The sequence below is a fragment of the Alligator mississippiensis genome, chromosome 5, assembly GCF_030867095.1.
Source record: "Alligator mississippiensis isolate rAllMis1 chromosome 5, rAllMis1, whole genome shotgun sequence".
Lineage (NCBI taxonomy): Eukaryota > Metazoa > Chordata > Crocodylia > Alligatoridae > Alligator > Alligator mississippiensis.
This window is the reverse complement of record NC_081828.1, coordinates 160,677,307-160,694,307: the sequence shown is the minus strand read 5'-3', so window position 1 is coordinate 160,694,307 and position 17,001 is coordinate 160,677,307. Positions and strand designations below refer to the sequence as shown.

At 42.0% G+C, this 17,001-nt stretch overlaps 1 protein-coding gene across 2 annotated transcripts in view; it reads left to right on the top strand.

Annotated features, from left to right (window-relative positions):
* ABCB5 (ATP binding cassette subfamily B member 5) overlaps positions 1–15,957 on the top strand; it is a 93,220-nt gene extending 77,263 nt beyond the window's left edge. For both annotated transcript variants that reach the window (XM_019498098.2, XM_019498096.2), the window contains 5 exons: positions 2,500–2,656; positions 6,106–6,303; positions 9,205–9,411; positions 9,964–10,110; positions 12,287–15,957. In XM_019498098.2, the coding sequence (XP_019353643.1) occupies positions 2,500–2,656; positions 6,106–6,303; positions 9,205–9,411; positions 9,964–10,110; positions 12,287–12,484 (907 nt within the window). In that variant the 3' untranslated portion in view covers positions 12,485–15,957. The remainder of the gene's footprint in view (positions 1–2,499; positions 2,657–6,105; positions 6,304–9,204; positions 9,412–9,963; positions 10,111–12,286) is intronic.
* Positions 15,958–17,001: the final 1,044 nt, after the last annotated feature.

Below are 17,001 nucleotides of genomic sequence, written 5' to 3'. Positions count from 1 at the left end.
GCAACTGCTGCCTTCCACTGGGGGCAGAGGGATGCTGACCTGGATCCCTGGCCCTGTAGCCCTGGCAGCTGGGGGATCCCTCCAGCAGGGCTGGGAGGCAAGGGCTGGGGGGGGGGAAGGGGCACAAGCAGGGCTGGGGGGCTGTGGGGTGGGAGTAAGGGACACCAGCAGGGCTGTAGGGGGGGCTGTGCGGGGGCTGTGAGAGGCATTTAATTTTAACCATGGACCATGGATCTGGGGATTTTTATCAGAGAATTTGCAATTTTTTATCAGAGAATTTATGATTTTTTATCATAGAAAACAAGGATCCCTGGTGATGACTAACATGGGGTCCTCACCTGCAGTGATATTGCAGAAAAAAGGTCTAGATCCTACTGTTGCCTGTAGTCTTTGTATAGGCCAGTAGTTTGCAGAGTGAAGCTTGGAGTGTAATTCATGCGACAGCACCAAGGGATGTTCTTCCTTGCAGATTTTTGTACAGCTTTAATGAATTGGTCATAGGTCTCAAGCAATGCTTTGATGGTTTTGACTGTGGCATTAAGGTATTCTGAAAAGCCTTTTCAGTGTGTCGTATTAAGGTTGAAACATTGGCAAAATAGCATTGTTATAGGTGTTGCTGTAGCTTTGAATCTAAATCCTAATTGGTTGATGTTGAGAATGTGGGATAGAGTCTAATATCATTTTATGATTTAGCCAGTGATGGTGAATATAAAGTCTGGGTTGTATCCTTTTTTCCAGTGGCTACTATTGAATGATTTAGGTAGTTTTGGATCATGAATCGAACTTAACTGATATGCATCTGACTAGACTTCTATTGCTTCACTGTCTTCATTGGCCTCATTGTAGCCCCATTGCTTGCTGACCCTTGGTGTATCTGTAAACGCAAAACTTGTATTAGGTGGTTTGTAGAGTGATTGTGATTCCGCTGGGTTCAACAGTCAGGATTTCAATGTCGTTTTCTTCAGTCTTTGCTGTAGAAATTATGACTGTCCCAGTTTTAACAAATATGGCACTTCCAAATTGCTTGTGTGGTCTTTCAGTTGCCATAGTCATTCCAGGTATCGAAGGATCATTATGAGGCCCTCACTGTGTCTCTTGTAAGCACAAGATTTTACACTGGACTTTCTTACATATATTTACAATCACTTTTTTCACTGCTGAAGACCCTTCAAGGTTTGTGGACAATACTTTCAATATTGGCCCTAGGGAGGTCTTGTGTCTACTTTGGTCACAAGGCATTATGATTGGTTATAGTTGGTCAATTTGTAGAGTCAAAATTGTGGTTTGGAGCATTAGCTGAATTTTCAGGTATTACCAGGTGTTACTTGATAGGGGTCACAACAAAAGTATTTCTACCATGTCCCCCCATCCTCCTCCCACCCCATTCCTGGTGGGACTGAAGCAGCAGGGCAAAACCCCTTGCCTGCTTCTCATAAAAGAGACTCCTGTATGAGAAACAGGCAGAGGGCTCTCAGTATTGCTCCTTCTCAGGTTCGAGTGCCTGGGAGTCAAGTGGACTGAGCAACACCCCTGCCTGCTCCACACACCCCAGATTCCAGTTTGAGGAGCTGGTGGGGGCTTTTCCCCACTATCCCAGGGAGAGCCTCCCTAATCTCAGTTCCCTGCTGGCTTCCCCTTGCCCCAAACCCCAGCCAGTGCAGCCCTGAGCTGGGCTCAAATTGGCTTTCCTCAGCCAGTTTTGCTGCTGGCCACACCACCCAACCTGAAGGGGAGTGGGGAGAGGAGGGAGAGGCAAGGGGAAGCAGGCAGGGGACAGCAGCATTCCTGCACTTGGTTCCTGGTTTACAGGAGATGAGAAGAGGGAGCAGCAAGGCAAAGCTGCTTCCTGCTTCTCATGCCAAGAACTCAGAAAGGGGGCTGCACTGCTCTCTGCTGCTTGGCTCCTGGTACCAAGCAGCCAAGTGAAGGGAGTGGTGCCGCAAAGCTTCTGTCTGCTTCTGATACTGGGAACTGGTGTAAGAAGCATCAGGGGAGCAGCTGGTAGCCGATCCTTCCCTCCCTTCATGATCTATGGGGTAGGTGAGAACAGCTGCCCCCTGTGCCTTCTCTAGATTAGTGACCCTGGTCTCAAGAAGGCACTGGAACCTTTCCTTTGGCTCCTGATCCCAAGAGAAGTTAATCCAGGAGAAAGTGTGTAGACATTTAATCTCACAGGAGAAACTCCCTCAGGAGTGATTTTATCTTGGCATCTCCAGGAAAAAGAGCTTGAATGTCTGCATACTTGTGGTGTCTACTAGGAAAACAGTGATTCTCCTGGTAAAAACTGAACATTTGTACATAGCCTCTGATAAATCCTTGTTATACTTGAAGAATATACAACACATGGTTTACATTAATGTTGATTATTAGATGTCTTGGATTGATTTAATTTACTTTAAACATCTGTCACAGGTGATATCCTTTCAAAGAGGATCAGCACTCTCATTTCCATTAGTACATCTAACTAAAGTTGTGTTTGAAATATGTTCCTTCTTATAGGGTTTTTACAGCAATTGCATACGGTGCAGTGGCAGTAGGTGAGACATTGACCTTTGTACCTGACTATGCCAAAGCCAAATCTGGGGCTGCGCACCTGTTTGCTCTGTTTGAAAGGACTCCAGCCATTGATAGCTACAGTGAAGAAGGAGATAAACCAGTGAGTGGAACATCAATTTTAAATAAAAACCTACACCTCCTTGTTGCAAGAAATTACCTCACCTTATTGATGCCTTTGCTTAAAATAAAGAAAGTGAAAGCCTGGAAGCATGGGCATTTGAGCTTATGGCCATTTGACAGGCCTCTTACCATGCATTGTCTCAGTGCTATTGTTATGATTAATTATTTCTATTGCAGCATGGCTCAGAATGTGCTGTCATCTAATAATGGTGCCTGGCCAAGTAGCCTGTTAGTGACTGATTAGACCTCTTCCAAACTGTATACTTAGCAAGTATATAAAGCTTTGTGTTCCTCTTACTATCACTGGGTGCATCTACACATGCAATTATGGTGCCTGAATGACTGCAAAGCTTAATGCACTACAGTTAATTGCTCCCGGGCACACTCTTGGAATGTGCGCCCAGGATCAATTAATTCTGGAGCAGTAAGCTCCTCAGTTTATTCAGGTGCAGCATGTGGAGTCCAGGCAGAGCAGCCCCAGCTGGCAAAGAGCCCTGGGGGTCAGCCTGTCAGCCTGGGGCTGCTCCCCCCAGCTCAGTGTGCTGCGGAGGGGCTGGCTGGGGAATAAGGGAGCTTCATTGTGTAGCTAGCCAGCAGACAGCCCTCACACTGAAGCACCCTTGTGCCCCAGTCAGCCAGGCAGTCTCACACATGTGCTTCTGCAGGGTTTTTCAATCTGCAGCAGGATAGTACTTGTATTTATTAATCAGTTTACTCCAGCCCAATGGGGGCACACATGTAGACTAGACACCAAGACTTTTAGTGCACAGCTGATTAGTGCAGTAAATGTCTTGTGTAGATGTGCACACTGTTGTTTTTCTCACCTCCCTTTCTTATGTTCTCCTCCCATCTATCCTGCAGCATCTTCTATTTAGGCTAGGACACTGCACCTTGTTTCATATTTATGCTGCTGCTTCCTACCTCCAGCATGCACAGAACAAGTTGTAGTATTTTAAGTCCTTAGGGGAAAGGAATATCTAGTGATTATGCCATACCCAACAAAAAAAACCCCTTGATCCTAATGGTGGCTGCCTGGTTGATGCTGTAATACAAATGAGCTGCACTCATTGACACAATAAATTTACAATCTGTAAAGACAAAAATCAGAGAAAGGCAACATGGTCAAAGTGCGATTTTCACTGTACATTAAGACCCCTTTCTCACCCTTTGGTTTTGTTAGTAATCACAGGGCAAGTGGAACAGAGCTAAATAAAACTTTTGACTAGAGATGGATAGAATCATAGAAAATTAGGGTTGGAAGGGACCTCAGGAGATCATCTAGTCCAACCCCCTGCTCAAAGCAGGACCATCCCCAACTAGATCATCCCACGCAGTGCTTTGTCTAACCAGGTCCTAAAAACCTCCAAGGATAGAGATTCCACAACCTCTCTGGGTAAACTGTTCCAGTCTTTTTCGACCCTCCTAGTGAGAAAATTCTTCCTAATATCTAACCTAAACTTCCCTTGCTGCAACTTGAGACCATTGCTTCTTGTTGTCATCTACCACCACAGGGAACAGTCTAACTCCATCTTCTTTTGAACCCCCCTTCAGATAGTTGAAGGCTGGTATTAAATCCCCTCTGTCTTCTCTTCTCATAAGACATGTGCCCCAGCCCCCACACAATTTTTTTTTGCTCTCCGCTACACTCTTCAATTCGTCCACATCCTTTCTGTAGTGTGGGGCCCAAAATGGAACACTGTACTCCAGATGTGGCCTCAACAATACTGAATAGAGGGAAATAATCACTTCCCTTGACCTGCTAGCAACACACCTACCAATGCAGCCCAGTATGCTGTTAGCTTTCTTTGCAACAAGGGCACACTGCTGGCTCATATTCAGCTTATTATCCACTATAACCTCCAAGTCTTTTTCTGCAGAGCTGCTGTCCAGCCAGTCAGCTTCCAGCCTGTACTGGTACATGGGATTGTTTCATCTTAAGTGCAGAACTTTGCACTCGTCCTTGTTGAACCTCATGAGATTCCTTTTGGCCCAATCCTCCAATTTGTCTAGGTCACTCTGAACCGTAGCCCTACCCTCCAGTGTATCTATTACTCCCTTCAGCTTGGTGTCATCCGCAAACTTGCTGATGGTGCACTCTATGCCATCTTCCAGGTTGTTGATGAAGATATTGAACAAAACCAGCCCCAGGACCAACCCTTGGGGCACTCCACTTGATACTGGCTACCAACTAAGTATTGAGTCATTGATTACTACCCCCTGAGCTCAATTATCCAGCCAGTTTTCTATCTACTTTACACTCCATTCATCGATCCCATACTTTCTTAGCTTGGCTGTGAGAATATTATGGGAAACTATCAAAAAACTTGGCAAAATCAAAGTGCCCTGTGACACCTGTTCTTTCACCATGTTGCTGCTCAAGTCCTCCCCAAACTGTGCTGCCCAGTGCAGTAGTCTGGGAGCTGACCTTGCCTTCGAAGACAGAGGCGAACAAGGCATTGAGCACTTCAGCCTTTTCTGCATCCTCTATCACAAGGTTGCCTCCCCCATTCAGTAAGGAACCCACACTTTTCCTGATCTTCCTCTTGCTACTGACATACTTGTAGAAACCCTTCTTATTACTTGTAAAAACCCTTCACATCCCTTCCTAGCTGCAACTCAAGTTGAGCTTTGGCCTTCCTGACTTCATCCCTGCATGCTCAAGCAATGCTCTAATACTCCTTCCTAGTTATTTGTCCTAGTTTCCACTTATTAAGCTTCCTTTTTGTGATTTAGTTTACTGAAGAATTCCTGTTAAACCAACCTGGTCTTCTGCCATACTTGTTAGTCCTTTTGTGCATTGGGATAGTGTTAATGCACTCTCAGTAAGGCTTCTTTAAAGCTTTATTGAGTATCACTGTGTTTTAATATGATTTCAGTGAAAGTATTGTTAATAATTACAGCTATGCATTTGGACCATAAAGGAGTCACAGGGATGTTTGGGGTCTTTTTTTTTTAAATCACAAGTCTTTCAGAACTCTTAAGAAGTTAGTCTATCAATATGTTGTATTTGCATGTTTTAAAAATGTTTAGTTCTGCACAGACATAAGACATTACTGCGCAGGGAGATGGAAATCAGCTGGTACCATTGTTTTCCATACCAAGTCTGAACAACTTCTTTTCCTGGAAGTCTTAAGCATATAGTCCAAAACCTAAAATTAAAGATTGAGTGTAGTAGAATAAAATTGAAGAAGTTAATAAGTATTATTCGGAACCGTTAGTCACAATTACACCCACACCGGTATTTCAAGGACATTTTAGAAATCTTTTGGTGAACATAATACAGCATGGCATCTGAATACAAGAAGGACATTTTAGAGTATGTATCTATAATATATGTTTAAATTAACTTACTATTTCAAAGGCTTAGATGGATTTACTCATTCAGATTTATAATGCATGTGATGTGACGTTACCAATCTGTTCTCACAGGACACATTCAGTGGAAGGTTAGAATTCCATGAAGTCACTTTCATTTATCCAACTCGCCCAGATGTTCCCATCCTGCAGGATTTGTCTCTTACAATTGAACGGGGACAGACTGTGGCATTTGTTGGAAGCAGTGGATGTGGGAAAAGCACTTCTGTTCAGCTCCTACAGAGGTTTTATGACCCTCTGAAAGGGCAAGTGGTAAGATTAGATTTTGATAATGCCTATGCTAGTGATTTTATTACTGTTTTCTAATGACATGCTCCTACTTAAGTTTTATTGCTATTTTAAAAGGCCCAGTGACAGAACTGCTAGGATGCCAAGAGGGAGGCCTGATCTTATATTGATTCTGTATCTACAGAACATAGCATGTCATTCAGGTTTAGTGACTATGGGTATTTGTACATGACACAGGGGTTTAATTCTCCTTAAATTGAAGCGGTGGTTTTTAAAAACACTGCTTCAATTTAGGGTGAAGTAAACCCCTGTGTCATGTACACCCGTGTCCTTATCTGCCTCTCTGGCAGCAGGGAGCAGAAAGTGAGCTGCCAGCAGGCCAAGTGGTCCCTGAGCTGCAGCCAGGGGGCTGGTGCTTCCCTTCGTGGCAGCGGCGGCCTCCCCCCCAGACAGAACCCACCCACAGGAACCTGGCTCAGGCAGTCCCGTGAGGCATCGCAGCTGTGGAGGGAAGCACCAGGCAGGCAGGAGGGAAGCAGCTCAGGCAGACAGGCAGGCAGGCTCCAGGGAAGGAAAAGAAAAAAAAAACAGGTTCACGGCAGGTTTTTTTTTCTCCTTCAGTGCAGCCTGCCTTCCTGGGCTTTTGGCGGGCTGCCTGCAGAGCCCCTGAGCCTCACAGGGCCAGGTGATTCCCTCCATGGCTGGAAGCTAGCAAACTAAAACTCCTCAGAGGTGTTATAGTTTGCACCCCAAAGTCATTTGCTGTGCCCCAAAGTCATTTAAGGCGCATTACGCCGCTGAATTTGCTATGGCGGCTAAAATTAACATGCAGTATACTGCCGAATTTGCAAACTTGTGCAAACAGCAAAGCCATTAAAACAGTGCAAAAGGGAATTTAGCCCACTTTAAAGTGTTGCCTACACATGCCCTATAATGCTTATTTACCCCAGTTACAGCCAGAGCAAAGGAGCAAGTTTTAAGTTAGTCTATTGCTTCTTCTTTGGGGATTTCTCACTGTTAGAATCAGTATCATGCACAACAACTCTCTTTTGTAAGAAGGTATTTCCAGCTACTGGTCCAGAAATACCAATAGTATTTTTTTTAAACTTTGTTTAGTCATAGCCACTGCTGTGGTTGTATATTACTGACTTTGTGAAATTTCATTTTGCTGGTCTCAGAAAAATGGGTGTGATTTTTTTCCTTTCCCAGATTTATTTTTTTTTCCAAGAAATGCTGTGCAAATAGAAATAAGAAAGCCTCTTTGGTCTAGACCCTCAGCTAGTAAATCAATATAGTTCCACAGAGGTCAGTAGAGCTTTGTCATTTTATATAAGATGAGGGTCTGGACCATGAGATTTAATCAGTTTACTGGGGTTAATCAAGTTCTAAGGGGGGGAAAAAATCTACAAAATTTAAATGGGAACCTCTCAGTAGGTTACTTTAAGCATATACTCATTTTCCAAACCTATGGAGAATGACTACAGGCTACGGTATAGGTCTCAAAAAAAACAAAAAAACAAAAAAAAACAAACAAACAAAAAAAACAGTGCCTTGATCTTAATTTGAGTAGAATTGTAAGAGAAAAAAGAGTAAAACACCTGATTCTATCACAGGAACCCTGAACTCTGGCTCCACCCTTTTGGAAATGCACAAATGGAAAATGTTTTATTATTCTACCCCACAAATGTATAGAAGCAGTTTGGGTTTGTCACATTTCTTGATTAAGCTTTCTGGCATTTAACTAAATCCCTTGCCTATAGAAGAAATCTATGCTTGTTTGGGAGGGAGAGAGGAAGGAAGGAACTGATATAATTAAACAGGTACAGATTCCTATGAAATACCCTTATTTGGTTTAAGAATGGCTTACTGTGGTTAAATTTTAACCCATCCACAATTGGTTCAAACTAACAGCCATGGTCTGCTGTCTAACCCTGCTGAACGATGAGGGAAAAAATGCACTTTACCAGAAGGAACAACATATTAGTTCGACCTGGCCCGCCGACAAAACAAACCAGCACTTTACTTTAAACTCCGAGTGCCCCCGCACTGAACCCAGTGCATGTCCAGAAGAGGCATCACATTAGTTGGACCTGGCTCACCCAACTTCTATACAGTTTGGGTGCTTCAGTGGGGCTTCTCAGTGCTTTTATCTAAAGCTGATTCAATCAGTTACTAAATAAAAATTCCAAAAAAGCCCTGCTAAAGCACCCAATCTATACAAAAGTTGGGTGAGCTGGGTCCAGATAACGCAATGCCTCTTCTGGTCATGCTCTGGTTTCAGTGTGGGGGCACTCAGATTTTAAAATAAAGCACCAGTTTATTTTGTTTTTCTGATGCTTGTAAGCAGCTAGAGTGTATCATGAGAGAGGTAGTCCAACCTTGGAGTCTGTCCCATAGAGGTCAAATCATCCCTATGTTAAAACTCCCATGAGGCAGTGCAGCATCGTAGGCAGATGCAGTGTCTCAAAGCTTACGTGAAAGAAAACATTTCTGATTCAGAGCTTTTCATTCAATGAAAAAGTGTTGATATTTAACTTTTCTTATGGATATAGGTTGAAAACAGATGTTGAAATAATGTAATTTCCTGGAGGGTAGAAATTCCAGTTTTTGCTTAGCTCTCATCAGAACCAATGCTGTAAAAACCAATATGATAATCAGCATATTCAGTAGAGTCAAGATCTGAGAAGTTCATTGCTGCCAGATCAAGGTAATATGAGTAGGTGAAGATGACACAACAAAAACTATGAAAATGGTTAATAGCAATGAATAGTTCCTCCCTCTAGAAATCTTTCTTGGAGACAGGGAAGAATGCTTCCACTGCTTCAACAGTTTTTGTAGTTCTTGTGGTGATGATTTTTGTATTTGTGAATAAAGTCTGACTGAAAAAGATGATAGAAGCCCAATCTTGACATTTGTTGTTGGCAGCTATTTGATAGCACTGATGTGAAGCATTTGAATGTACAGTGGCTACGCTCTCAAATAGGAATAGTATCCCAAGAGCCAGTGCTCTTTGATTGCAGCATTGCTGAAAATATTGCCTATGGAGATAACAATCGGACTGTGCCAATGGATGAGATAATAGCAGCAGCAAAAGCAGCAAATATCCATACTTTTATAGAAGAACTCCCCAAGGTAATCAAGTGACTGAACACATTAAAGTAAAGAAAAGTTTGATGGTTTTGTTTTGTGATATTGTGACCTTCGGTAATTTACAGCATCACAAAATCGGGAGTGTTTGATTTTATGTTCAAATGCTACTTATTTTATTAAGTGGTGTGAATTACTCCATGAGATTTTCTCCATCAATGGTACACCAATAGCTAAGACCTGGTGAGAACAAGAGGATTCAGTATTGTAGTTTCACCTGGGGCTATATTCTCCAAAGGAAAAGGTGGAGCAAATGCACTTCTGCTGTATTCCCCACTCAATCTTGTGTTTGCCTGTGGCAGTGCACCCTGGAGTTGTTACAGAGATGATAAGCTTCTGCATTCCTTTCCTACTAAGACCATGCTCTGAGTCACAATGGGCAATACAACAGTAACCAAAAATAGACTTTCTACTCTTCTTCCAACACAAAATTTACACAGGAGAAAAATAGAAATAGATTTTTAAGTGCATCTCTACCCGCATGTAATTTAAACATTAACCTCTTGCTTTTAATAACTGTATTCGCTATTATAACAGAAATACAACACACGAGTTGGAGATAAAGGAACGCAGCTCTCTGGTGGCCAGAAACAACGAATAGCCATTGCAAGGGCTCTTATCCGACAACCAAAAATGTTGTTGTTAGATGAAGCCACTTCAGCACTTGACAATGAAAGTGAAAAGGTAACAATCTATATGTAATAAAAATGTATAGGAATATATGTCAGCTCTTTAGAAATGAATCCAAATACTAAGAAAGGGGCAAAGGTCTTCCAATTTATGCTCATGCAGTCTTTAGTCTGAAATATGACAGGGGCTGCTTCATCCTGTATCAGAGACCTAAGTAGGCAGTTTTCAGAGGGCCAAGCAGGGATCATAGTATCCACTGCCCCCTCTGGAATATTTTCCTTTTTCTTCATGATGCAGTGGTAGTTGCAGTGATGTTGGCATATAGTTAAAAGGGACACATGCATATAAGGCAGCACATGCAAACTTTTCAGTATGTTTCAGTTTGTAAAGAGGCATTATGAAAAACTCAAATCTTTTGCATTTATCTAGGCTCATCTTCTGCTTTGTGAACATTTGAGTTTTACAATTCTTCTTCCTCTCTTTTCACCTTCACACTGTCTTATATTTTGTAAGGTCTCTCCAGTCTGATGCAATCATACAATGCCTTTTAACTTGCTAAATTCAGACACTTTCATAGTGGTGTCCACTATTTTTATAGTTCTTTTTCCTTGAAAAAAGAGAATTGCGGCTGTACTTGCACAAGCTGTCAGGGCATAAGATTTTATTATGAACCAAAGAAATTTCTGAGCAGTATTTTTTTAATACCACTCTAGGACTTGCTGATGACTGCTTGTATTTAAGTGGAAGTGAGCAACCATTTCACTGCTTAATGTCCTTAGTTGCATTGAGTAACACCTTGTTCCACCGGTAGCTTTGCTGAAATCACTGGTGATGTATGTAGCCCTACGGGTCTATGAAAGATCAGTCCTATGTTTTACACAAGAGCAGCTAGGGTGAAATGCTGTTCTGATTTAACTCAATGGCAAAACTCTCATTGATTTTAAATAGGCAAGGTTTTTACTGATCATATTAAGTTATAAAGCACAGGACCAAGGATGAAAAAAAATCTATTACATTTGCCCATGTTAAAGCAGACTCAAAAATAACCCCATTAAATCACTGATTTAGAACCTGCATGCAGAGAGGAAAAACAAATGCTACCAGTGCCACTGAGGGAACATACAATCAATACAACTGTAGACTCCCTCTGCCTAAAGAAGGGTCTTTATACCCAAAAGCTTAGAAAGAACAAATTTTCCAACTATTTAGTTGGCCTAATAAAAGATATTGCATTTACCCAAAGAACCTTGTATGTCACTGAGGGAACTGAATTTTATTCTATCCATTTAACAATTTTAAACTATGGTCCTCAATACATTTTAGGTGTTTTTGTTTGGTTTATTCCAGAACCACACTCTGTTCTAATTTAAAATTGTTCTGACCAACTATAACATTGTCACAACACAAACTTTTTGACACATTTTAAATGTGGTTTTGTGTGTGAAGTTAGAACTAATTTTTTTTTATTTTAACAGCATTTCGTGAAATGTCTGTACTCAATGATGATACACATGCACCCCCTGAGAGCACTGGTGCACCCCCTGACAGCAGCGTTCCTGGGCAGGGGGTGGGCAGGTGAGAGTGCTGGTGCCCCTCCTGAGAGCACCGGCTGGGGAGTGTGCCAGGAGAAGCGGTCCCTCTGTGGCTGATCCCGCTGACTCAGAAGTGCCAGCGGCACACCCGGCCTGCGGGATCAGCTGCAGGGGGACACCCCCACCCCAGTCTCTGACTGTTTGCTGGGGGGGGGGGGGGGAGGGGGCAAGTGTCCCCCTCGACTCAGGAGGTACCAGTCGCCCATGTCTGTACTTACTAATCCACTTGGGAAATTGCAGTAGTAAATTGCCTTGTGTAAACAGTCTTATTCTGCTCTTCCAGAATAATAGTGTCTACACAGGGAATTATAATTCTGCTAATAAATTCCCCCAGGTGGAAAAGCTATTAAGGCTTTGGCAATAAGAAAATTCAGACTTTGAATTCAGAGTTGACAACAGGTGGTAGAAATTGTTAAATTTTTGTGTAGAAAGGATGCAGCCCACCACGCAATTTCACCTTTTTTCAGGTTAGACATGGATAACATGGACTAAGAAAGCTTATGATCTGCAGATTTCACTCATAAAGTGCATTGTTAGTGCACTTGTTGGTAATTTATTTAATGTTGCCAGTATAGGGTTAAACATTTTGAAATTGATATTAAAGTAGGGTCCATAATGTTTTCTGTATTTTTCTGTAGGTGGTACAACAAGCCCTTGATCAGGCACGGAAAGGAAGGACCTGCATTGTGATTGCTCACCGACTGTCAACCATACAGAATGCAGATATCATTGTTGTAATTAACAATGGAAAAATAATAGAATCAGGAACTCATCACCAGCTAATGGCAAAGCAGAAAGCATATTTTAATTTAGTAAATGCACAAACGCTTCTCTAAAACAAGGATGGCCTGAAGCCATCTTTAGAAATGAGATGTCAGGGGAAAAAAAAAGTACTGTCATGTGTGGTCTGACCTTGTGGTTTTACAGGTAACTTTCTTCACACGCTGTTCTGCTGGGGACTTGGAGCTGGCAGCCTACTTGCAGTGCTTAGCTCAGAATGCCAAGATACACCTACAATACTGAACTGAATAGGAACATGTAAAACATCTATTTCTCACATCAATTTATGATCAGTTTTTAACTCAAGTGTTTTTTTTCTGATCCCTTTCCCTCTTCCATAGGCCATGTAACTGAATGCTTACTACTGTGTTAGCACTGACAGATACAATGGTCTTGATGTATTATCTTGAACTGATGTTAAATTTTTCCCTTTATTTTTATAGTAGATGGTTTGAATAATAAATTTAAATTGACCTGTTTGCTACAATTGAAAATAATGTTGGGCATTCCCTTAAAACTCAGACAGCCCTCCCCTTGAACAATGTTTAGATCCAGATTAAAGTTTTATTACTCAACCCACCCCATATTTCAGTTATTTACTTAATCCCTTCACCTTTTTAAGTCCAGTTTAATTTTTTTACAGAAGGCCCCCTAATATCAATTTAAGATTTAGAATTCTAACATCAGTTCAAGATGATATATGAAGACCATTGTATCTGTCAGTGCTAACACAGCAGTAACTGCCCTAACACAAAAGTAACTGTCCTGTTGTATGCCTTATGGAAGAGGGGAAGGGATCAGAATAAGCATTTGAGTACAATACTGATCATGAAGTGATTACAGAATCCCCTTCAGGGAGTTTCCTACATCTATGAATAACTCACTGAATGTTGATGTCTGAGTCCCAGTGTTCCTATATGAAAAACTGAGTTAATGCTACTTTTTCAAATTTGCATATTGCTCTAAGACCCACAAAGGAAAAGTGCTAGCAGCCAGCAAATGGGCTGTCCAGTAGTTATCATTAAAAGTTAGGCTGTGAAGAGAAGCCCAAGGGTTGTGAAAACATTTTCCTGAATTTTGTGGAAAATCTGCAATTGCCTGTTTTGTTAATAAAACCATGCATTCAAATAGCTAGGAATCTAATGTGTGCACATACGCACACACTGTGGTAACTTCAAGAATGCTTATAAGTATGTAACTGTGTATGCAGACTCAGGTGTTTAAAGACAACTTATAAAGAGGTCTTTTTTCCTTCCGGGCAACTTTTTTTACCAGTGATGGTTACCTTTTTATAATCAGTTGAAACTTCTGTGTTTAAGTTTTCTTTCATTCGCATCATGACTATAGTGGTTCTGATGAAGGGCTCTGTCAGTGTTCACTAGAGAACACTACTGGAAACTTTCTCAGCTCCTACCTGTAGATAAAAGGGCATTGCATCTTGCAACTAAGAGATTTTTTTCCCAATTTTTTGATGAGAATGTACATTTTTTAAAGTGTAATTTTTTTTTCTTCCCAGTTGCTTAGATTTGTCTCCTGTAATGCTATAAATTCTGCTGTCTCCTGTCCTCAAAGGAATTTTCCAATAGTAAAAAAATGTTTATAATTTTGAATTTTTCCCCCCTTTTAGCAGGTCCCTTTAAGTTTGTGATGCTGTTAAAATGCCACTTCCAAGAGTCACTTTGTAATTAATCAAGTTACTTACAGCTCTGTTGGAAAGTAAACTTGGAATCAGAAACTCATTTTCAAAGTTGGCAAAGGGCTAAAAGTTGTCTTTAAAACTCTTAAGGCTAAATCCTCTCATAATCTGTGCATCCTTTCTAAATGTAGTGCAAGATTGGCTACAGTACTTGGGTAATGATACGTGGGACGCTTCCAACCTGTGTGTGCCAAATGCACCACTCAGAATTGGCAAAGTTGCTATCTCAAAGGTCTTAGCCTGAACTATAATTAATTCAGATCTACTGTAAAGCTCAGCCTAAATTAGGCCGATCCCACTGGAAGATTTCTGTCTACCTGTAGATGGAGTGACTAAAGAAGCAGCTACACCTTCCACTAGTGTAATTAGTATAGCATATTAGTATATTAACATGTCCTTAAATTATATTATTTTAGAATGCAAAACAATACAGATATTTTAGTTACGTTTAAAATGCAGATATTGGCTTTCAAAAACAATATGGATTAAAGGAACTTCATTGTGAGTGATGTGACTTGGGTCACCGCTTTTTGGGGACTTGTCTGTTCTCCACCCCACCTTCTTGCTTACCTGCCGAGACTCATTATTCATATTTTTCATGGGCAGGTTTGCTGGTTCTACAGAGTGAAGGTCTGTTTTGCTAGACAGTGTATTCTTTTGAAGGGCTCCACCTACCCTACACAATGCCCTTTTTCTCTCAAGTCCATGGTGTGACTCACACTGGTCCCACATTCGTGATTCTACTTCCATGGGCGGCCATGGCCACCATCTGGGGAAGGCTGCTGGATTCCTCCACAAGTAGAATGCAGAGTCCCAGGGCTAATAACTCTCAACTTTTAATATTTAACTCCTGAGAAGGAGGAAGTATAGTCCTAGCTTTGACTCAGGATGCACCAGTATATTCTCCAGCTCCTTCATGAGTGAACATCTATGAATTCTCCCTGATCCTTGTTCCTCAATTACCTTTATAAATCCATTCATTTATTTCCCCAAAATAAGCATCTATGAGTTCATTCACTTATTTCTCAATTCATTATATAAATTCATTCATTCTACATTTCTAAATTAACCCCCAATGAATTCAGTCCCTTCCTAAGCAGTAGTAAATTTATCACTATATATCTATAATTGCAGTTCATTCACCAGATGCCTTGAGACCTGGCACTCATTTCCACCCATCCCTAGCACTGCTAACTCGTCTCTTATTATCCCAGTAGCCCACTTTACTTATCTTTTCATTCAGCACTCAGCCTACTCAGGCTCTGGTCTTCCTTCCCTGGATCTTCCCAACTCAGCTGTCTGAACATCTGGGTCGCATGTCCCCACATGTGTTGTACAGCTCATTGGCTCTGCTGTACTTTTCCCACTCCAGGGGAAACCCAACAGGCTCTCCCATTTCTGCCATGCCAGCATTCCAGGGCCAATGAGGGCTTGCACCCCCTGGCACATGACTACATGCCACCAAAAGTCTGTCCCCTTCCTGGGGTTTTCTCCCAAACCCTTTTGCCTGACTCCATTAGGTTCCACTGGGTAAGTTTGTTTCTGGCTTGGCCAGTTCCTACTGTCTGTAACAGAGGCTGAAGGCAAGCCCCTGCTACATTCATGAAAACCATAAACCAACAATTATTTGGGCATTTTGACAGATGTGCCATATTGTCATACATATTACACCTTACATTAACAGACTTCAGTGTGTGACACTTCCCTGTACACTGCAAAAAATATACAGTGGTATTATATATTATGTATTTATATTACTCAAAACCACTGTTTAGAAGATAAGATGCCTCTTGGAAATATAGCTCTGTGAATAAACGAGTATTTTTTTTTAAACTTTTTTGTTTTCTATTATGTATGAGACTGCAGACTTCTGAAAGTCTGTTCCGTGGTTTGTTCTGTAGTTTGTACAGCTCCTAGCAGAATGAAATCATGGTCTTGTGGCTGTGGTGCCCAGGCATCACTGCAGTACAAAAAATATTAGAGGGTGGTATTCCTTCATTTTTTTCAATTAAATTAACTAGTTTGATTAGAAATGTAACCAAATTAGGTAAGGTTATGTAAGTTTGCACATACACAATTTTATTTTAGATTCTGAGTGTTTGGTGTAGTTCTAGCTGAAATGGATTCTTTTAGATTAGCTACTTAATATAAACCAAAAGAATAAATACACCTAGCATGAAATGAGTTTGGTTTATACAGGAGTTAAACTAAACCTGTAGACCACTGGTGCCCAACCTTTTGCCTTTTGGGCTGGATTGGCAGTGCTGCTTCATCTATGCATGGGCACCTGGTGCCTCCTGAGTTGTGGGGGAATGTGCCCCCCCAGTGACCAGTCAGCGACTGGGGGGGAGGGTCCCCACACGGCCAATCTTGCTGACCAGGGGGGATCCCCCCCACAGCCGATTGCGCTGACAGGGGGGCATACCCTCACGGCCAAGCACACTGACTGGGAAGCACAAGCAGGGCACCTGGAAGTGCCAGCAGTGCTTCTCCTGGCACTCCCACTCCCCAGCCAGTGCTCCCACCTGCCCATCACCTACAAGAGGAGTGCTGGCTGTCAGGGGGTGCACCAGCACTCTCAGGGGGTGTATATGCACCCCCATGCACCTGCTACATGGTGCCACTGCATCCATGGGCCAAATTCAGTGTGCAGGGCGAACATAGCAGGTCCCAATCTGTCCACACAGGGCTTGGAAATTTGGCAGTGGTAGGAGGGGTTCAGTATTAATTGCCACTTCCCCCTCCCCCACTTTCCCTTCTGCCAAATTTCTCAGCCCATGGGGAGCTCCATGAGCTGGATGCTATAGGTCCATGGGCCAGGGGTTGAGCACTCCTGCTGTAGAGAAGCACAAATCTAATCTGTTTCATAAGTAAAGA